At 39.4% G+C, this 23,270-nt stretch overlaps 1 protein-coding gene across 1 annotated transcript in view; it reads left to right on the top strand.

The window, feature by feature from the left end:
• Window positions 1-15,549, top strand: part of igsf9bb (immunoglobulin superfamily, member 9Bb) — a 296,709-nt gene extending 281,160 nt beyond the window's left edge. Inside the window, exons 18-20 of the mRNA XM_060936153.1 lie at window positions 4,548-6,185; window positions 8,964-9,091; window positions 15,335-15,549. Coding sequence (XP_060792136.1) covers window positions 4,548-6,185; window positions 8,964-9,091; window positions 15,335-15,549 — 1,981 coding nt within the window. The remainder of the gene's footprint in view (window positions 1-4,547; window positions 6,186-8,963; window positions 9,092-15,334) is intronic.
• Window positions 15,550-23,270: the final 7,721 nt, after the last annotated feature.

Raw genomic sequence — 23,270 nt, 5'->3', positions numbered from 1 at the left:
TTCTTTTTGAATTGACTAGCAATTCTCTCATGAATGTTGGCACAAAGCAGTGAACCACGACCCATCCCTGCTGGCAAAGACTGAGCCTTGGGTGCATGCTCCTTTCATACGCAATCATGATAGCAGTTAAGCTGCTTATCATGGAATCTTCCAGAATGGTGTTACTTGAATGTCTTATAAACTTTTCAGTCTTATTTTGCCTCTGTCCCAACTTTTTTGAGTGTGTTACAAGCATCAAATTCTAACTTCATTTATATTTACAAAATACAATTAAGTTGGTCAGGAAAACTATTGAAAATCTTTTCTTTGTACTTTTGTCAGTTAAATAAAGATTCACGCGAATTAACAAACGACATATTTTTGTTTATCGCATTTTGGGAACTTTTCTGGAGATGAGGTTGTATTTTGTTTCCATCTTTTTCCACTGTACAGCACTTTGCAACTTCAGTGCATGAAAGGTGCTATCTATATAAAAGAAGTTAAATAAAGAAAATACAGGTTTTTGTCAAAACTGTCTTAGCTAGGACATTTTAATTGCTTGTTCCAGATGTTAAGAATCAATGTGATGTTGTCATTTCCTGTTCTATATGTATGGATTCCTGGGAAACTTTATCCGCTGCATCATTAGTGTCAGTGAAAAGGCGGATAATTTGCCTGAACTGGTTCAGCTTATGTCTCTGTGTCATTATGGCATGAAACCAACGACTTGATCAAAGCCTGATGTTCACTGCATGAAGAAAGCATACTTAACTAGCAATTAAAACACCTTTAGGCTATTTTTAGAGTTGAAAGTAAAACATTTCAACGACACATTTTTTTCCTTAAAATAGAGGTATGAAAGTGTGTTATGGGCAGAAAATCCAAGTTTTGGTCACAATACGATTTTTTCATAAGGTTTTTTGTATAGCCTGCTCCTGAATCACAAATTCGACGCTATAACTATTTTATTTTATTTTATTTTATTTCATATACACTACCGTTCAAAAGTTTGGGGTCACTTTGAAATGTCCTTATTTTTGAAAGAAAAGCCCTGTTCTTTTCAATGAAGATCACTTTAAACTAATCAGAAATGCACTCTATACATTGCTAATGTGGTAAATGACTATTCTAGCTGCAAATGTCTGGTTTTTGGTGCAATATCTCCATAGGTGTATAGAGGCCCATTTCCAGCAACTCTCACTCCAGTGTTCTAATGGTACAATGTGTTTGCTCATTGCCTCAGAAGGCTAATGGATGATTAGAAAACCCTTGTACAATCATGTTAGCACAGCTGAAAACAGTTGAGCTCTTTAGAGAAGCTATAAAACTGACCTTCCTTTGAGCAGATTGAGTTTCTGGAGCATCACATTTGTGGGGTCGATTAAATGCTCAAAATGGCCAGAAAAATGTCTCGACTATATTTTCTATTCATTTTACAACTTATGGTGGGAAATAAAAGTGTGACTTTTCATGGAAAACACAAAATTGTCTGGGTGACCCCAAACTTTTGAACGGTAGTGTAGGTGGACACAGTGAAACTGTCTAGTGTGTTAACCTCATGGTGTTCATATCAGGTTTTCAGATTTCGATGCTGAGCGTCCTCTGAACGGCTGCTTCTATGTGACCAACACGCCACTTCACACCAGGGCTTGACTACGAGCGGCACACATTGCTGTGTCAAATCCTTTATCGTTTTTTGAGATTGTATTTTGATTTATTGTTCTGGTGATCTAATGTTTTACAGATGTCACTTCTGAGTGTAAATGGTAATTGAAGACACACATTCTGACCAGATTACACTGCTTCCTTATTGTGTAGTAGAGAAGTAGTAGCTTTGAGTCTATTCTAGAGCCAGTGTTTAGTGCTAAGTAATATTGCTTTTGCAATTTAAATGTATTACGGTATACATTTCGCACCCACATGGGCTGAAAGGGCAATATTCGCCTTGGAGATTGGACCGTTTGAAACAGGTCAATTTCAAATGAGCTTCTTTATTTCTGTCGACACGTTTAGTTCCTTTCTTTTTAACTTATGAATGAGTTTTAAGTGTTATGATTTATAGACTTTACAATAATCACGTGTTGATTTTTAGTCTCGGATGAAATAGCTTTTACTCATTCACATCCTCCTTCAGCTGTGCAAGAGCATGTGCATCTTGTGTTTGTAAATCTGCTTGTTGCTGCATTTTCTCATGTATGAAGATGATTTGGTTAGTGTAACTGTTCAAAGCGCATCCAGTTGTGACAGTCATAAGAATAAAAAATAAACTGCATTATCATTCAGCTTGCGAAAAAATAATTGGGTGTAAAACAATATTTGGCCCAAGAGGTGTTTTTAAGAAACATGAAAGTTCAAGCTTAAGAAAGAGTTTAGTTGACAAAAAGACTGTAACTGCTTTCGGACCTGCTACAGATGATTAGCGGTTTGCTCTGACTGTTGACGAGTATAAAATTCTCCTCTTGTTGTGCGTCGTCTCAAGAAGCATGGATGACATCATTGTCTTCAATGTTGGTCATCGGTAGGCAGTTGCCATGGAAACCCAGCATCGTCACTGCAGCCAGCACAAGCACAAAGTGTAATGATTCAGCAGAAACATGGCTCCAGCTGATATTACTAGAAATAAAATAATTGCAGCTCTGATTTCCTTCTTTTTCTGGATGGTTGGTTTATCGTGTTTCATGAAATAAAGTTAATCTCTTTGTCCAGAATCTTTTTTTGTTTTTCTAAAAATGATCAGATTGGTCAGTAATATAGCATTGTTCTTTTTTATAGTGTTTAGACACAATTTTGTTAAAGCCACTTTTTAAAAATTAATATGTTTATTTTTTTCTCTAAGGAATGGAAAGTCACAACGTAAAAGTAATACGCTCACCGGCCACTTTAATAAGAACTTGTTGTTGATTGTAAAATTCCTGTTCTTGGCTGGCAGGAGCGGAACCCAGTGTGGTCTTCTGCTGTTGCATGCTGAGATGCTTTTCTGCTCACCACGGTTGTAAAGAGTTACTATGAGTTGCTATATCCTTCCTGGCAGCTCGAACCAATCTGGCCATTTTTCTCTGACCTCTCTTATCAACAAGACGTTTCCACCCACAGAACTGTCTCGCACTCAGTGTTTTTTGTTTTTTACACCATTCTGTACAGTATGAACTCTAGATACTGTTGTGTGTGAAAACCCCAGGAGGTCAGCAGTTTCTGAAATACTCAAACCAGTCCATCTGGCTCAAACCGACACCCATGCCACAGTGAACGAAAGTCACACTTTGAGATCACAATTTTTCCCATTCTGATGTTTGAAGTGAACATTAACTGAAGCTCTTGATTTGTATCTGTATGATTGCTGCTGGCAAGGGATCGGCTGATTAGAGAACTGCATCAAACAGCAGGTGAATGGGTGTTCCTAATAAAGTGGCCGGCGAGTGTATATAACTAATTGAAGTCTGAGTATATGGCCTCAGCGAAGTTTAGCTATTACAAGATAATAGAATGACTGAAGTGAACTAAGACATATCTTAGCAGATATTTCAAACATCCAGAACGCGAAGAGAATTTCACAGCTTTCACTCATATTAATTAATCGTATCTGTGCCTTGAAGAAAGTCACTGTGGGTAATATTAGTTCAGGATTACAGGTTGGGTAATTAAGAAGAATTAATGTGCAAAATAAAGCTTGAACCACCTGAGTATAGTTTGTTCTAAAGCATCAGCGTGACACTGATTAAAGCTGTTCAACAGAATTCAATAATTGTAAGAAATGATACAATATATAATAGGCCTGGGATTAATTAATAACAGTATATTGGTAGCTGGCATGCTGGTTCAATACGGAGCTTGTGTTACTGTCTGTGCAGAAATTCCTCTGGGTTCTCTGGTTTCCTCCTATCTGGCAAAAGCATGTGGGTAGATAAATAGGCTACTCTAAATCACCCATAAGTGCGAGTGAGTACATGAATATGTGTGATGGACTGGTGTCTTATCCATCCACCTTGCCCCCAGTGTTGCTGGGATAGGCTCCAGATCCCCCAAGATAAACCAGTTACTGAAGCCTATCTAATATATTTATACTGAAGTTTATAGAAGAATATACTTGTTCAGAAAGTGTATTGGGTATGATAAGTTAACCGATTACTCATAATTATAGACAATTAAAATCACTGATCCAAAGCCAGGTCAATTGTCAGCACAAATTCGTCTCACTCAATCACCTTAAACTTTATAACTTTCTTTGCATGGTAGTCACAAACCCTTTTTTTCTCTCACTGAAAGAAATTAAACGTTATTTAACTGTCAGTTAGGTCAGACAAATGATTCATGCTGTGTCTGTGTTGATGTATGGAATACTTTGCTTGAGGTTAAAATATAACTTAATATAATATTTGGTTGCCATTCAATAAGCAATTTTTCACACTCCTGGGATTTGCTTGCCAATTCAAAAAATTTCAGCAGAAGATCTATATGACAAAAGCATAAATTGTTTTCATACATGAAACGTTAAGCTTATTAAGGTCTTGTCAGAATAAATTCTAATTAAGCTACTACCGCTAACGGCTTCCCGGTCTTTCTTATTTCAGGCCGTCTTCTGGAAAGATGAGTCCAGAGAGTGTCCGATCCATGGGACCTCCATCTGAGTCATCTGAGGATGGATCACGAGCTAAGAAAAGTCCTGCCAAGGAAAAGGAGCTTTCCTTATACAAGAAGACCAAAAGAGCAATAATTAGCAAGAAATATAGTGTCTCTAAACATGAAGCTGAGGCTACTACACCTATTGAGTTAATCAGTCGTGGGCCAGATGGTCGCTTCGTTATGGACCCCACTGACATGGACACACCTGTCAAGCCTAGGCGTATTGAGGGCTTCCCCTTTGTGGAAGAGTCAGACCTTTACCCAGAATTTCGACAGTCTGATGAAGAGAATGATGATCCAGGCCCCATGCCTCCTATGATGGCCACTCTCAGACCCCATCAGATCTCTCCCCTTTCTTCTAGCCAGGAGTCTTACTTACAGCCCCCAGCCTATAGCCCCCGCTTCCAGAGGCCAATTGAAGGTATGACCATCATGGAGAGCAGTCGACTTCAGGCCATGGGGCAGATCCGTGGTGCTCCTCATTTTCGAGCCTTTTCCCATGGCCAGTTCTACTTGGGCAGCTATTTGGGCAGTCCTGGAGAACCTGAGCCGCCACCACCTTTCTACATGCCAGACACCAGCCCACTTAGCTCAGTAATGTCTTCACCCCCTTACCACCTTGAGGGGCCTTTTGGTCATCCAGCCATACCAGAGGAAATCAGTGAAGGAGAAATTCAACACTATGCAGTCTCAGGCTGCTCCCTTCCCTTGACACACACATCATCCCGCTCGCCAGATATCTGGCAGCGACCTGATTTCTCTTTTGCCACATTTGAGGGTCCTCACTTCATATTCCCACCCCACCACCCTTTGCAGTTTCACCGGGAACCTTCTCTTCCACCACCCCTCATTCTTCCTCCTAGTGCTCTCCCACCTGCTTCCATTCACATACCCTCCTATCCTGGTATTCTTCAGCTGGAGGCCCCAAAGAGTCGGCTAGGCAAATCTCCCAGCAAAGTGAAGCCTCAGGGCCTTCCAGCCAAGCATTTACCTATGCAAGAGGCACAGAGTCTAGGGCAGCTAAGACACACAAGCCACGGTATGGGTGTGCCGGTATTGCCTTACCCTGACCCAGCGCCTCACATTGTTGGTCCTAGCTCATTTGGAAGCCTGGATACCCGTTGGTATGAGTTAACTCCCAGGCTCAGTCCCAGACAGCCCCGTAGGATGGAACCCAGTATGGTGGTACTCCAGCCTTCCCGTCTCTCACCTCTTACTCAAAGCCCCATTAGCTCCCATGAGGGTTCTCCAGAGATTGTAGTGCGCCCCAGGCCCCGTCCTAGCATTGTACAGCCTGCCATTCCCCCTGAGATGTCTGAAATAACCCTGCAGCCACCTTCTTCTGTTAGCTTTTCAAAAAGATCCTCACCTTCTTCTTCCCCTGCTCAAGGCCAGGGAAGCCGAAGGGCAAGTCCTATTTACCGCTCCCACATGGCCTTTGGCACCTCAGCAACAAGCTATCCATCCCAATCTCCATCACCCCCAATGGAAAGCAGCAGCATTTTTGGACAGATGCCAACCCAGAGGAGGAGTGAGGAGGAGATTCTGCCATCAGAACCCTCTCCGCCCCAGCTATCAGCTTCAGGGTAAGTTTAATGGGGTTACAAAGGAGTTCCTTGTACTAAAAAAGTATAATAGGCAATTTACTTACACAAGTAGAAAACCTTTCTAACTGCCAGTGAAGGTAGAGCAGTTTTACCTGTGTTTGCTAAAGAAAATAACTGCATCAAAAGTCATGTTTTCTTTTCTAAACTGCCCTCAATACCTTACATTTTGCAAACCATTCAGAATCATTTTCTACATAGATGATGTGCTATGACTCTATAGTTCTCAGTCTCACTGATGCTGCTTTTCATGTCAGACATCAATGTTCATTCATAAGGTCTGTGAAGCACTTAAAGACACTTGTCTGAAAATTAAACGAAGCTGATTTGATATTAGGGCAAAAAATATAAGCTCAAGGCAGGATGCATTATTTGCTTCACAGATATGGTGACAGACCTTTTGGGGCTCAGTCTCTCAATGAGTGCTATATTAAGTCAGTTTAAAATGCAGTACCAAAGCCCCTTAAAAGCCTGGAATCAGAGGAACACCACCACTGGACCCCAGCCTTTCCATTCTGTGTCATTCTGCTTTACCCTGCCTTTCACCCAACAGGAGGAACCCCCGTGCATCCCAATTGACCTTTCTCAGTCAAAATAAAGCCCTGTTTTGACTAACTCCAGGCTTTTTAGGATGACTTACAGTATGTATGAAGTGGAGATTGATTTAGACGTGTCCAGCACAGCAGGCACAAGCCTCCTCTCCCGATCCTTAGTAATATGACTGCATGATTGCTTCTACCACACCTCCCTTTCCTCCATCACTCAGGTCACCCCAGCTCTGACTGCCAGGGGGAGGCTTGTTGGGCGAATCCTGTTGCAGGGACTGTCTGCTCTCATCTGTTGCAATGTCGTCATCATCTCAATTAGGGGCAGTTGGTCATTCTTGATGACTCCTGGAGTCTTACCTGCTTTGTTTTTGATTGATCTCAGCTATCTGGGCAGCGTTGTTGTGACCAGGTCCTCTACACCGCAATAGGTAAGGGTTGGATCCATGTCTGAAAGGGGGGGGCAGCAGGTGGGGCTTTTATTCACCTCGTTCTTTAAAGGGGAATACGAGTCTGAGAGTCTTGATTTCTTTAGTTTGCTACACCAACCTGCATTTTTTTTCTTTTTTCTTTTTTCTTTTTTTTATTTGTTTTCTTGTGTTATGAGTAGCAACACATTTAAGTTCTGCAGTCTTGACTCCTATATGCATTCTCGTCTTGGTATGCATATGTAAGTTTTCTAGTTATTAAGAAATATGTCATAGATCATGTGGTCAACACAAACTTGACTTGCTTTACCTGTGTTTTTTTCCTAAATGTGAAAAACACAAAGGAGATTTAGGAATGTGTTCGCTTTGTGTGCTAGCGAATCAGGGCCATGAAGGTTCTGAAATGAAAACACGAACAAGTCAAAACAATTAAAAAATCTGTAACCTATTTGTATGGCTAATCACATTATAGTCACACAATAAATCAGCATTAAAAAAAAAAAAAAGCAGGAGGTAGTTTAAACATTGCGTCAGTCGCAAAGTGTATTGCATTTTCGTTATTGTTACACGCTAGGGTTAAAAAAACTGAATACCGGCCCTTTTAAGCACTCTCATCATCATAAATCCAAATGCACATGTGTTTACTTATACATTTGGACTGCAGAACACTCTCCCAATCAAACGGAGAAATATACTTCCATAAAAGCTCATGCACTTCGTATTGTAATGGGGAAAATACTACTGGCTCTGGGCACCATAACAACATTCTCTTTTTTATTTGTGGCTTTTGCCCAGTGAAGTGCTTTTCAGAGTATTCCCCTTTAAAGTTCTGTTCCATGTGCAAAATTCCATGCATGCCATCGCTAAATATTGCTCTTCAGTTGAAAAACGAACAAATATCTGATTAAATTATTGTTACATTTGTTGTCTGAGTGCTTTGTTTTATTTTTCATTATGTGACTGTTCCCAAGTAGCCATTTCCCCTCCCGCCATCTCTCCCCCTGTCAGCATGGTGAAGCCCATTGTAGACAGTATTCATGTCTATGAACACATTTTTGAAGATGCTTTGTCGCTCAGCTGTGATTTTCCCCCTCTACTAATGGCTTTTAATTTCTCTTGGCAGCCCCAGCAGACGGAAGGGCCCTTTATAATGCTCTTTTTCTTGTTTCACCGTGCCTCGTCAGAGCCGTGTGTGTGCGTGTGGCTGAGTATGTGGGCTGCATTTTAAGTGCCTCCATACTGTATTTGGATGGGAAGACTGTGAATACAACCTAAAATGTTTAAGGATGTATACTTTCCTTTCCACAAAAGTAGACAATATCTTATTATTATTTCTGAATACCATTATATTTTGTCATTCAGTAATTTCTTTAACGTTCTCTTTAAACTGAAACATATTATCCTACCATACCAAGGTATACCTATTTAGTATATTGTAGAAGTAATGCTCATCAAGCTTGGTTTTCAAAATTCCTCGTTGCTGTGAACAATACTGTACTAATGAGAAAGCACTTGTACACCTCTATAGCCCTGAGTATACCTCTCTTTCCACTCAAATAACTTCCGGCTCCATAATTGTCATGCTGAACAAACTGGCCGATTCCGAGAGTGTGGATGTCTTGGACTGGTTCGTAGGCAATCTGGTGCGCCTATTGCTTGGCACTGAGAGCAGTAACTTGACAAGGATTGGGCCAAGCCATATGTGACCAGTGTCTTATCAATAGAGAGGCACAGGACAGCTTTTCTCCAGTGTGATAGCCCTTTCTCTTTCTTTGTCCTCTGTGCAGAAAACGTCGAGGTACACCGAGTGGTCCTGCAGGGTCTGAGAGGACAGAAGCACTGAGATACCAACGTGTCAAAAAAGCCAAGAAGGTTGCAGTTAACAATAACAACTCCAAGGCCAGAAAGAAAATGGGTGAGACCTCACTCGTTTTGCTTTTTTTAACTAACAGTATGCAGTAGTGATTTGCCTTTTTTTTTTAATGGTGAAAAACTCAAATCGTCACTTTGGCCCTTATTCATTAAAGTTGCATCGAAATGAACGCAAATTTGAGTGCTTGTAATGACCTGTGAATGAGTCTACTTCTAATTATCGAAACTCTCGGACGAACACAGAACAAGCATCGTGATTTGAATGCAGTCACTGAAACAGCTTCGACTGTGTGTATACCTGCTCCTGCCCAATAGTCCCATCTTTACGTCATGTACATACGACATAACTTAGTTTACACTTATACACATCTAATTTACATGAAACACATCCTGATTTATGCAGGTGCTATGAGAGTGAACCAATTCAAGGAACACATTCAGACTTCAAACTATCAGCTATCCAAGATCTGAAGAAATAAGTAAATCAAGTGTGTAAAAATACGTTTCAGTGAAGCTGAGTTTGGGGTGTATCTGTCTGGACAGTGAGTTGATAAAAGACGGATATATGTGCTTCCGATTCACATTTACAAATGACATGCAAACACTAAACTCTATTATAAACCTACGCTTTAGTGTGAGTTTGTAGAATGATTTTTATTTCTCATGCTATTATACTTACCGTACTTGCTATATTTATGTATTTCCGTCAACTTTGTTGGATGAGGTTATGTTTTCGCCTTTGTTTGTTAGTTAGTTAGTTAGTTAGTTAGTTAGTTAGTTAGTTAGTTAGTTAGTTAGTTTGTTAGTTTGTTTCCAACGTAACTCAAAAAGTTGTGAACAGATTTTGATGAAATTTTGAGGAAAGGTGGACGATGGGCCAAGGAACAATTGATTAATTCAATTTTGATGCACATCTGAATATGTGGCTTGGCCGAGGTATATACTCTACCGAGTGCCCTTCTAGTCATTGATGATACTGGTTTTCATTAACTGCAAATTAAGCATTTTTCAGGTTGTTAAAACATTAGCATTGTTGCCTCACAGCAAGAAGGTTCTAGGTTTGAACCTCATGGCCAAAGAGGGGCCTTTCTGTGTGGAGTTTGCATGTTCTCCCCGTGTCTGCATGGGTTTCCTCCGGATGCTCAGGTTTCCCCCACAGTCCAAAGACATGCAGTTAGGCTAACTGGCTACTCTAAATTGTCCATTGATCAAGCTTAGAGAGGGATGGGCTCCATCAAGTTTAAAATGCCCTAGACACACCAGTCATGGACTGTTAAAATGTCATCAGTGATGCCCTTACAGCCCTTGCTGGCTATGGAGAAAGAAGAAGAAGGAGAAATGTGATCATATAGATACACCAAAAATGAAACTGATGAATAAGAAACTGTACTGTATGCTCATTTTTGGATCAGATTTGACCATATGTACCGTTGATGGATAAGAGCCATTATGGTTATCATATACTCCAGCCACAATTTACTCAGGGTAGTAGTTGACTTTACAGGTCCTGTTCTTGGAATTCCATTTGGCTGCTTTAATATGGACACTTGGACACCTGCTCATACATGTGGCAGCAGCACAATGCATAAAACCATGCAGATGGTGCTGACAGGAAGTCTATAGTAACTCAAATAACCACTTTTTACAGCCGTGGTGAGTAGAAATGCATCTCAGAATGCACAACACGTGAAACCTTGAGGTGGATGGTCTAAACAGCAGAAAACCACATCGGACTCCACTCTTGTCTGTGGATGTGGAGACCTGATGTGGTCTTTATCTGTTGCAGCCCATCCACTTTAAGGTTGAGCATGTTGTGCATTCTCAGGTGGTGTTTACATTAGACCGTATCAGCGGATCATCAGATTAACGTTTTTAAAACGATTCGCGTGCACACAGCAACGCCAATACATGGATACGCTAATCACATGACTAATTAGACGGCACGTCACATGATCCCAGTGCATATCGGGCATACGCAAGTCACTCACCACTTGCAAGTGGAAGGATGGCAAGCGAACACCTTCTCCAGCAGATAAACACACCTGGCTGTGATGTTCATGTTCTCACTGAGTTTAAGCGCCTGAAGGAGGTAAATAAGTTGAAATGTGTAAATAAACCTCAGTGCGGCTCAGCGCTTCCTCCTGCGCTCCAAATCACTCCGCCCTGAACAGCAAGTGCCCTCTGGAGGGTGCGCACTCCGGCCCTGCGCAGCTCACAGAGCGCGCGAGTGAAGCGCACGAGCAGTGATTCGGGACTGAGCCGCTGTGTGTGTGATCCCAACGCCAGCGAATCAGGAAGGTGGATGTCACAGTGACGTTGTCCAATGACGACGTCAGCTAGAGCTCAGCACAGCGTTTCCGCGTTCCTCAGTGTTTACACAGCACCGGATCAGATACGAACTGGGTTGAATACGTGGGCCCTGGTGGATTCAAGTTGTTCCGCCTGTGGAGTCGTTTCCCAGCGTTTTAATGTAGACGGACAGTGCATCCGTGACGAAAACGAGACGGATACGGTCTAATGTAAACACCACCTCAGATGCGTTTCTGATCAAGAGGGTTGTAAAGAGTGGTTAATTGAGTTACCACAGACTTCCTGTCAGCATGACTCGGTCTAGCTAGTCTCCACTGACCTCTTTCATCGACAAGGCATTTCCACTTACAGGATTGCCACTCACTCAATGTTTTTTGTTTTTCACACCATTCTGTGTAAACTCTAGAGACTGTCGTGTGTGAAAATCCCAGCAGGTTCGGAAATACTCAACCCAGCCTGTCTGATACCAACAACCACGCCACAGTCAAAGTCAGCGAGATCACATTTTTTCTTCATTCTGATGTTTAATGCTCTTAACCTGGATCTTCATGATTTCATGTATTGCACTGCTGCCACATGATGGGCTCATTGGATAATTGCATGAATGGGATAGAGTGCAGGTGTTCCTATTAAAGTAGTGAATGTATAATGCCTGATATATTTGACAAGGCACTTTCTATTTTGCAGGCCTCAGTCAAGTAGTTTAAATACATCAGTTGACTGTGTTCAGGCTGCAACAGCACAGAGCTGATGTGTGAGTAGTTAGCGTTGAGCTAATGAACGTCCTTCTCAGCAGCTTTCCTAAACCATCCTCGAATCAATACAATCTTTATTACTCTCTCCACGCTAACTTTTTACATCTCTTTATAACAGGACCAGAATACTGACACTGATAATCATTTAAATCATTAGTATTTGACCTTTACACATTTACTAAAGCTTTCTTATCCATCTTACTAGTAGGCATATCAGGTGAAAATTCAATCAAAATTGCTTGAAACTGGTCTCCTTGAATTCAGAATTGAATGCCGAACAACATACTTTTTACAGAATTAAAATATGTTTATCCGTTCTTGAGATATTACAAATCAAAAATTGAAAAAAAAAAAACGCTTAATTTTTAGAAAACGGCCGTAATATTCTGTCTGAGGATCACGTGGTCCAAAATGGGCCTCATTAACCAATGAGATCAAATGTTTTTTCTTCATAACTTTTCTATTTTTCAAGATATTTACATGGAAATTGGCAGGCACATAGATGGTTGTATACTGAATACAAAGTTTGAAAAAAAAAGTAAAAATAAATTATGCAAATTAGTATTTAATTAGTGTTAATTATGCTAATTAGGTAAAAACATTAAATCGGTACACTCAGTACAAAAGTAATAAAATATTATTTCTAATACCTTCTTTGTGCTCTGTAGTCGTTTGTATTCCTTGAAAGTAGGGCCTACTAGGGTTTATGTGAAAGAATATCAATGATAATATTCACAGCTTTCAAGTCTAACCTCGAAAAAACTGTGTGAGCCACATCCAGTAAACAATTCCAATTAACTGAATTGAAACTGACATGGGGCGGCATGGTGGTGTAGTGGTTAGCGCTGTCGCCTCACAGCAAGAAGGTCCGGGTTCGAGCCCCGTGGCTGGCGAGGGCCTTTCTGTGCGGAGTTTGCATGTTCTCCCCGTATCCACATGGGTTTCCTCTGGGTGCTCCGGTTTCCCCCACAGTCCAAAGACATGCAGGTTAGGTTAACTGGTGACTCTAAATTGACCGTAGGTGTGAATGTGAGTGTGAATGGTTGTCTGTGTCTATGTGTCAGCCCTGTGATGACCTGGCGACTTGTCCAGGGTGTACCCCGCCTTTCGCCCGTAGTCAGCTGGGATAGGCTTCAGCTTGTCTGTGACCCTGTAGGACAGGATAAAGCGGCTACAGATAATGAGATGAAATGAGAAAATAAGTAGGTAAAGCTATGAAAACTCACTTCAAAGTCTCCCATGAATCATAACATCAAAACTAGCAGACTTTGGGAGCGTCGTGGATAAGGTGCCATACCATAAATCCGGGGACCCGGGTTCGATTCCGACCCGAGGTCATTTCCCGATCCCTCCCCGTCTCTCTCCCGCTCATTTCCTGTCTCTACACTGTCCTATCCAATAAAGGTGGAAAAAGCCCCCCAAAAAAACCCTAGCAGACTTTGTCAGAAACAGTGAGAGCAAGAGAACATCCCTATAAAAGTTATCTGATTGATATTCACGAGTAATCCAGTCAGAAACCAATCAGAAGAGAGAGCGAGAGTCTGACCGCTTTCCCATGACTCAAAAATCACCGGCAGTTTCCCGATGTCACGTGAGCAGAGAGTGAACTCTGTTGTACCAGCTTCAACCTGCCGTTACTCCCAAAGTGCTGAACAGATCTTAATGAGATACATTTCTTTGGAAAACAGAAAGTATAAGCTTTTTAATGATAGTATTCATGATAGAAAATATAAAATTTATCTACATGAATCAGTTTGATTTGAAAAAAAAAAGTAGGTAAAGCTATGAAAACTCACCTCAAAGTCTCTCGTGAATCATAACATCAAAACTAGCAGACGGAAAATTTTGCAATTTAAGCAATGACAGGTTCGGAAACTTAGATGAGCGTCTGCATGCACAATTTTAACAGCACGGCCAGCGAGCGTCTGATATGCCTATTACTAGACACTCATGTTACTAGTTTCCTGATGCTGGAAGATGCAGCCACTATCTGATTTTAAGTAACCAGCTTCATTGTATAGGATGTAAGGCAGGTATGATAAAAAAAAAAATATCATATTATATGTATTTTAAAAGCCACCAAATTAAATGCTTTGTATATTCTGTGCTTTATATATTCCCTTTGATTGTGTCCTTTCTTATGGAATCAATTTTGTGCCAAAATGTTCATACAATACTTTTGAAATATCAAACAAAAACGACAAATCAAAATACAAAAAAAGAAAAAAAGTCCATTTTTTTAGACTGGCAAACAAATTATTCGTGTAATCGTGCAAAATATCAGTCTATTACTCTTCAGAAACCTTTTATTTTTGTTCCGCGTCTTTCTCAGTTTTGTTTGACGTAATTTATTTTGGTTGCGATTCCAGCTTTCTCGTTTGCGCTCCCTGACTTTTTGCTTGCAGTTTCGGCACAAACTTCACATGTGGGTGGGCTGTCCAGGAATGCATTCCCATTGGCTAACTTGTGTTTGACTGACAGCTACGCTCAGCGATTCCCCCAGAGGCTGTTGCGGCCATTTCCTACTCGGATTTTGGCGGACTACTCGGGTTTTGACTGATCCATTGATGGTGCACAAGGATCGAGTGGACTTCAGTGGCGACTATGATATTGAATTAATTCAACAAAGTGTAAATTCAATATTATAGTCGCCACTGAAGTCCACTCGATCCTTGTTTACCGTCAATGGATCGGTCACTCGTCAAACAGTCCGCCAGAATCCGAGTAGGAAATGGCCGCAACAGCCTCCGGGGGAATGGCTGAGCGTAGCTGTCAGTCAAACACAAGTTAGCCAATGGGATTGCATTCCTGGACAGCCCACCCAGACGTGAAGTTTGTGCCAAAACTGCAAGCAAAAAGTCGGAGCGCAAACGAGAAAGCTGGAATCGCAACCAAAATAAATTACGTCAAACAAAACTGAGAAAGACGCGGAACAAAAATAAAAGGTTTCTGAAGAGTAATAGACTGATATTTTGCACGATTACACGAATAATTTGTTTGCCAGTCTAAAAAAATTGACTTTTTTTCTTTTTTTGTATTTTGATTTGTCGTTTTTGTTTGATATTTCAAAAGTATTGTATGAACATTTTGGCACAAAATTGATTCCATACTTTCTTGCCCAAACCGTGCCTATGTATCCTTAAGCCAAAATCGTTATCTGTGCACATCTGTAATTTTTCGCAGCACTCTGTGCTGATTCATATCCTGTTGTCTGGGTCCAGGTGTGTCGACCTCTCAGACCCAGCAGCCCCACACCTCTCAGGTCCTCCCACCAGAAGAAGCTCTCTACCTCCGCAAGAAGAAGAGGAAGTTAACCAGACAGGACCCGTACGCCCGCTTCTCCGCCCTGCTGTACCGCCGTCTGCCGCAAGATGACCAGAAAGCCATTCTGGCCAGTATGGACACAGTGGACCCAGACCATGCCACTTTCCTGTGAGGGCCCAGAGAGCAGGCCACACTCTTCCCAAAGCCCACTGGTTCTGCACTGAGTTTCTCACCACCCCAGCTGTGCCCCATATCTACACCTCATCTTCCCATCCATGCTTTTTCTTTTCTTTTTTTTTGAAAACTCTCTTTTCACAAGATAATGCTGGTTGGTAGTGTTCCAAGGTTTTGCTCCAGTGCAAGATTACCTCAAACAGAGAACTAATGTCAGTGGGATGTTTATTTCTCTTCCAAAAGAGGCGTGCCAGCGTTTGGGCTCATGCATGTGGTTTACAGCTCTCATTACTCCTCACATTCCTGTACCTGTTTCATTCTGCCAGTAGTCTTACTCTGTCTCAGCAGAACACAGGGTTCTCATGCGTAGGCCAGATATACCTCAGAGTCACCCGAGACTCATCAGTGCAACACTGCTGGACAGAAAAATATTCTGTAACCTCCGAACAGTGGAACATTTGGTGTTTTTTTTTTTTTTTTTTAATTTAAATATTGTTTCTTTTAAGCGTCATTTATGTTAAACATTCTCAAACTGAAAAAAAATAAATATATATATATATATATATATATATATATATATATATATATATATATATATATATATATATATATATATATATTCAGTTTTTTTAAGGCAGAATAACTGTTATGCTCATAATGGTATTATGTATGAATATACTTATACCACAGCAACACTGCTGAGTTCTCGACTCTGATTGGTCAGGTGTTGATTCATTTTCTATTACAACAGCTCTGACAGTAGTTCTGGCTTAATTAATGCACTCACTCTGTTATCATTTCTGGTGGCGGACACTCAGCATAAATGGATTAAAAAACGCATGTAATTGTTGATATAGTGAAGTTTTCTGGAAGGAGATGTTTAAGTAACATTTTGGAAGGAGTTTCCAGAGTCAGTGTTTTATAACCACCAGTAGAAAAGATGGAACGTTGGAAAAACTGGAAGTTTTAGGCTCTGCGTTTTGCAGGTTCTTGGTAGCATGGCAAGCTGCATTTCTTTGTCATATGAAATGCAAGAGAAAAAAATAGGTACCCTATGGGTCCATGTGGCTACTGCTTATAAATAAAATTATTTTCTGATCCCATGTCCGTACAGTAAATATCGCATATATATTTACTCTATGAGGCAGAAGCCACAAAAATGAAGCACAATCCAAAAATGAACAATTTAAAAATCACAGAAGTAAAGTATACCAAGTGTCTGTATTATTCTACTCTTACCTCTTACAGGTTTTCGAAAACGAAACTGCTGAACCGAGGCTGACATACACTACCGTTCAAAAGTTTGGGGTCACCCAGACAATTTTGTGTTTTCCATGAAAAGTCACACTTCTATTTACCACCATAAGTTGTAAAATGAATAGAAAATATAGTCAAGACATTTTTCTGGCCATTTTGAGCATTTAATCGACCCCACAAATGTGATGCTCCAGAAACTCAATCTGCTCAAAGGAAGGTCAGTTTTATAGCTTCTCTAAAGAGCTCAACTGTTTTCAGCTGTGCTAACATGATTGTACAAGGGTTTTCTAATCATCCATTAGCCTTCTGAGGCAATGAGCAAACACATTGTACCATTAGAACACTGGAGTGAGAGTTGCTGGAAATGGGCCTCTACTGTATACACCTATGTAGATATTGCACCAAAAACCAGACATTTGCAGCTAGAATAGTCATTTACCACATTAGCAATGTATAGAGTGCGTTTCTGATTAGTTTAAAGTGATCTTCATTGAAAAGAACAGTGCTTTTCTTTCAAAAATAAGGACATTTCAAAGTGACCCCAAACTTTTGAACGGTAGTGTACACATGCTGTCGCCATGACCGAAACTCTTATTTCCCGGAAATGGCCCGGTGCTAGAGCTCAGTGGTCTCAATACTCTTTTCGACAACTTCCTGTAACAACTCGGAAGTGCATCACATCTGCATCACACATGGGACCACTGTCTGAAGAAGGCGAGGAAATGGGGACGACCTGGAGTATATTTTAAAATACGAACACACTTTCCCTCGGTAATAAGCCTAAACATGTCTGAAAGCGATTCCTTTAGTCTAGTCCATTTATTTTAAATGGTGAACCGAATTCTATACACTCACCGGCCATTTTAATCGGGACACGTGTATGCGCAGTGTGCTATTGTTACACTCATTCTTACAACACGATGACATAGTGGCTACAGTCTCTATGAGGCGGTAGCCACGAAAAGAGGCTGGTGATTGAATGGCTGTTTCGACGTGTTATATAACAGGAGCTAACTTGTTTAGGATGAAATGAAATGTAACTATAAACGGATAAAACTCACATGTTTGCTGTGGTATAAGAGGAATAGAACACTTTGGGATGCGCTGTTATTGGAAAATAATCAACTTTTGGATGGGAACAGTAACTCCGCTTTACGTCAGGCCACGCCATTGTTGATCATTTTCATGATTATTTTCAACAGCATGCTCCATCAGGTTTTATTCCTTACATAATATGCATTGTGTGTGTGCAGTGTAGTCTTTTTTTTTCATCTGCTCCTCCATGGATATGGAGTGATCCGTATTTCCAGTGTTTCTGTGGGACGATTTTGTTTTTTCAACCCGTCTTTCGTGATTTTTCTTGAACTGAAGAAATGTGAAGACGTCAATACTGTTAAATATTCCGAATTCATACTGAAAAGGGAACAAAACGTTATCCAGAGATGCGCACAGGTTACTTTTCACTACAATCCAAAGCTGCTATGGCCATGTGTGTACATTATTCTGGGTTGGTGTTTTCTGTAAATAAGTCTTTTGCATTGGAGCAAAATCTTGGTAATCACTGTGATGTACCGTCTATACGTTGACGCTAACTTAGTCTTGACTTTGTGAGCTCCTGTTTAAAAAATGTATAGTAACATAGTAAAAATACTACAGTCTCCTTAATGAATAAAATTCTGAAGTATAATGTACTGTGAGAAGGATAGGTTTTTGTGCCATAATTATACTGTAGTATTTTTTCAACTGTCGTCCCCCCCCCCGATCCAAAAAGACATATTTAGGCCTAAGTAGGGCTCGGCTCCATTTAGTCGTCTCTTATTCTTTCTCCTTTGTCTTTTTTTTTCATTGTTTATTTCAAATGGAAACCTACTGCCTTTGTGGGCCATTTTTGTAGCCTTTTATTTTGAGGTTTAACCTGGCTGCAAGTCGAAGCAGCACCCCATCTCCTCTCTCTATCCGCTGGAAAGACATTATGGGAAATGCCTATGAGAAGACCAGGCTTTTCCATGCGGCCAAAGTTTTTTATTGTATATCTATCATCCAAGGGTGCTTCTTTTCTACTGGTTAATATGTATTCTCACTGTCAGGACAAACATATCTGGGCTCATGTACCGTATGTTCACTTTGGTGGCCAGTCATTGAAGGGGGATGTTGCTGGTGGTGGTCAGCGATGGTGCTCTACCTGTTTCAAATTACTTTGTCCCGCTAAAAAGCTCACAAGGGCATACGGTAGGTCGGCTAAATAGCATCAGTTATCATAATGGGGACTTCAGATTTAAGCTAGGTTGATGTTTAACCTAAGGTTTGCTTATTGATCGCGTTGGTTCACGATCAAGCCCCTCCCAAAGGCTAATCAGTACAATACAGGCATATTCAACAGCCTATTTTGGGTGCTATCAAACTTTGGGAGTCTTCGGACTGTAATCACTTGAAATTGCTTAATTTCTCTTCCAGCAGATGTGGCTGCTGCTTGTCATTTTAACACCGCAGTATTTGACGTTTTAGGATTTCAACCTCATCCAAGCGTTGGATCAAAATTTCATTGTTTGGCGGTCAATATGTGCTGTCCATCAAAATGCTTTTTATTTTTAAGAGTTAAAAAAAATAATTCCTCGTTCATACTTGACTTACATCTGGGTGCTGAATGTGATCACCAATTTGCATTTATGATTTTAGCTACATTGACAACAGGCTGGGGTGAACCTCAAGCAAGTCAGGGCACTTTCTGTTGGTATGGTTATGAGGATTTAGTTTTATTTTGTCATGACTGCACTTTCTTAAAAAAAGAGAGAAAAACGACAACAACAGGAATACCTTTGATGTATTCTATGCTTATGTGAGACCAGCGCATTACAAGTGTACCTGCGTAAGCATTTTTGATGATTTTATTTCGCCTTGGTTCGGGGACTCATTGTTCCATGTGGAGCTTATAGATATACTGCACTGAGCTTGACGCGTTTCATTTGGCGCAAAGCTTCGCTATTGGTTCAGATCACACCACTTCTTATGTTCTGTGAATGTTTTTTTTTTCTTTTCAGTCTTTGCAAAGAATATCTTTGCGTTTTTAATCTCTGTAACTGTTGTTGATGTCTGGTTAGATGACGATCACCCATGAAACACGTGGCAACACACCTTTAGCTAGATCTTCACAATAGGTAGTTCATTTCTCCTTAAGTATTTACAAGACATTTAACTGGGCAATTTTTTTGGTCAACTATGGTGCTTTTTAAAAGATATAGAACTATTTAATTAACGAAATATTGTTCTTTTATGTTTCTTTCTTTTTCAAAAGAGTGATATAAAAAAAGGAATATCCGAAATGCTAGGAATGTACTGTAATATGTCAAAATACTGTATATAATAGCATATATTGCACAATGTATGATAAAATTTTAGTAATTTTGAATAAATTGGACAATATATGCACGCGACGAAATATATTCATGAAACATATTCCCATATTTTGACTTCATTTTCTAACAATGTGTTTGTATGTTACTTTTTCCATGAGGGGTTCGTCACTTTAAAGCATCCTTAAGCGTCAAATAGACACAAGAAGATAAAATTGCATTGACCCTAGATTTGAAGAAATCGTTAGGGGGTTTTGTTTGTTTGTTTGTTTGTTTTGACAGTCATCTGGAGCATTGTAAAAATTCAAATTCAAGTGGAAAGGCAGGATATTGATTTTTCTTTACTTAATCTGTGAAACTACTGCCCAAACACAAACTGAACAGTATCTTCTGTAGCACCATCAAGTTGTATTTCCGCTTGTTGTATAATTAGTCTGTGGCAGGGCAACGTTCATGCTCCAGGAGTTTGTAGGTTCTTGAGAGATCTAATAAATGTTGAATAAAACAATGGCTCATAAACAGTACAAAAGAAGATTTGTAATAAAAAAAAAGAAAAAATAGGCTTTTAAGAGCATGATCAAGTGAACACTTGAGCTCATTCGGTAGCATCGTAGCTGTCATTGAGTGACAATGACATTGACAAGCTTGACCTTCTATAACTCATTGACTTTTTTATTGCATTGCATTTATTTTATATGGGATTTATATATATATATATATATATATATATATATATATATATATATATATATACATGTGTCCACAGAACAAGCATTCTATTGCTTTATCATGACGTTTCATTTCAAGATAAACATTTTCCATTTCAAGCCATCATTTGCGTTTGCATAATTTTGAATAAAACAACCATCTTAGTAAAGCTTGAGTCTTTGTTTTGATTGAACACAAATCATTTTCACTTTATTCTCGCCTTTCATTTTTTCTTCTTCTTCTTCTTTTGCATCCATGTGTGATATCATGTTTATAGCTCGAAAATCTTTTTCATGGAAGATCTGATTGTTTCATCATGGAGAATATTTCCTAATTCGTGATGTTTTGTCACTTTTACTGGATGTATAGCCGACTATTAATTTGTCATATTTAGGTCTACATTTGAAAATCCTTATTGGAAGGATCACTGAGCTAATATCCCGTCTGTAACGCTTCCCGAATTCCATCTGCAGGAATATATGCAGTGTAAATGTACATTTCTTTACCAGGCTTAAATGTTTAGTGGCGATTTTTATTTATTATTATTATTATTATTATTATTATTTATTGACGCTCAGCTCACTGAACAAAGTCTTGGCATTTTCTCTATTATCTGTTAACAGGTTAAAAAAAAGTACATAAATGATTAGAGACATGTTTTAGCATGATCTTTCGGTTGTGTTAAATGCTATTATCCAGAGCAGATCCATTTCAGAACGAGTGCACACGAGAGATGATTTTCCTGATTGAAGTAGATTATTTATTAATATATATATATATATATATATATATATATATATATATATATATATATATATATATATATATGTGTGTGTGTGTGTGTGTGTGTTTTCATATCACTTATAAGCGATGAAGAAATGGTAGGATGTTGATGAGAAAAGCATGCCAATAACACAGAGGTGCATATATAGCGCCGAGTCGGCTATAAGCCATATACAATGAGGTTGAGTGGAATAACTGTTTTATTCACTCCACATTCACTGGATTTTGAGAAACAGAGCATTTTTATTTTTATTTTTTGCAAATTTGATAAATAAACACTTTATACAAAACATCCGACAAAACCATTTCCGCTTCAAATGTAAACAAACCAGCGAAACGACAGGAGCAATTTGTGAAAAATGCGATAATAATAATTCTTGAAAAATAAAAAAGATACGTTCTTACCATCAAATCTTTTCATTCCATTTTTTTTTGCTTTTTTTGTATTTTGGGGGGTTTTGTTTTCGAGTAAAGCTTTTATTTTGTCCTCGGTTGGTTCAGCAACACACTCTGCCGCCATTTTTTTCTCTACTCACCGTATATGAGCTGATAGCCTAGTAGTAGAGTAGCCAATCAGAGCACGCGATTGCTCATATCCAGTGAATGTGGATAGAATAATACTTGCTATCAGTCTGCCATTAGATAATTTACATAACAATAGACCGACAATAAATAGAACAGAATAGCAAAATGTTGCTGAATAAATATTTTAAAAGATATCAGTTTCAATTTTGGCCTCAAAAAATTGTGATTGGAAATCGGCACATTTTTATAAGGGACAGTATTTTGATCTAGAATTGGGTGTTATAATGGGATCGACAGTACAATCAAAGGCAAACGCTGAACCAAATGTTTTTATTCAGAACAATTCTATTGTTTGGCTTCATCATTTTTGTCACTTCATAAAAAAAAATTAAGGTTCTTTAAAAGTACTCTTCCTTATTGCTGGAGCGGTACCATCAAGGAAATATCTTTTGTACCTTTAGTACGCGTCTTTTTCCTGGGAAGGCGAATATACCGTACCGTTAAAAATGACTGACAGTCCATAATTGGACTTTAAGGCCCACCAATGTACTTTTACTCTAAAAGAAACACAAAATACTAATGAAGGGAAAAGATACAATCTAAAGGTAAAAAAAAGGATCCATTGACGATATCACTCCAGCAGCAAGAGGAAAAAAGTGCAATTTGCTACCTTTATTTAAATTGAGAGGAAATATACTTTCATACTTTAACACCACAAAAGGTTTCAATACCCCCTGCTTCAAATTAAGATTTATCTTACATCTGATCAAGAATGGGATTGTTCAATACTCGCAACACTCTAAAAAATAATGGGGCCAGTACCGGTTCTTCAGGGCGATGCCATAGAAGAACCTTTTTCAGGGCTTCCCTTACGAAAATTAATCATGGTTTTACTATGAAAACTAACCATGGTTTTACTATGGTTTATAGTTATTCATGGTTTTCATGTTTTTTTGGGTAACCATGAAAACCATGGTGCATTTTACCTCAATGTTCACTTAAATTTTTAGGTTCTAAGTAAATGTTAATTTATCTGGGCTGTTAATCGAGATCCTTCTCTACAGCATTGACTGTTGGATGAAAGCATGGTAATACT

Source organism: Neoarius graeffei, chromosome 12 (assembly GCF_027579695.1).
Source record: "Neoarius graeffei isolate fNeoGra1 chromosome 12, fNeoGra1.pri, whole genome shotgun sequence".
Lineage (NCBI taxonomy): Eukaryota > Metazoa > Chordata > Actinopteri > Siluriformes > Ariidae > Neoarius > Neoarius graeffei.
The sequence above is the reverse complement of the archived record's forward strand: the minus strand, read 5'-3'. Positions and strand labels throughout refer to the sequence as shown.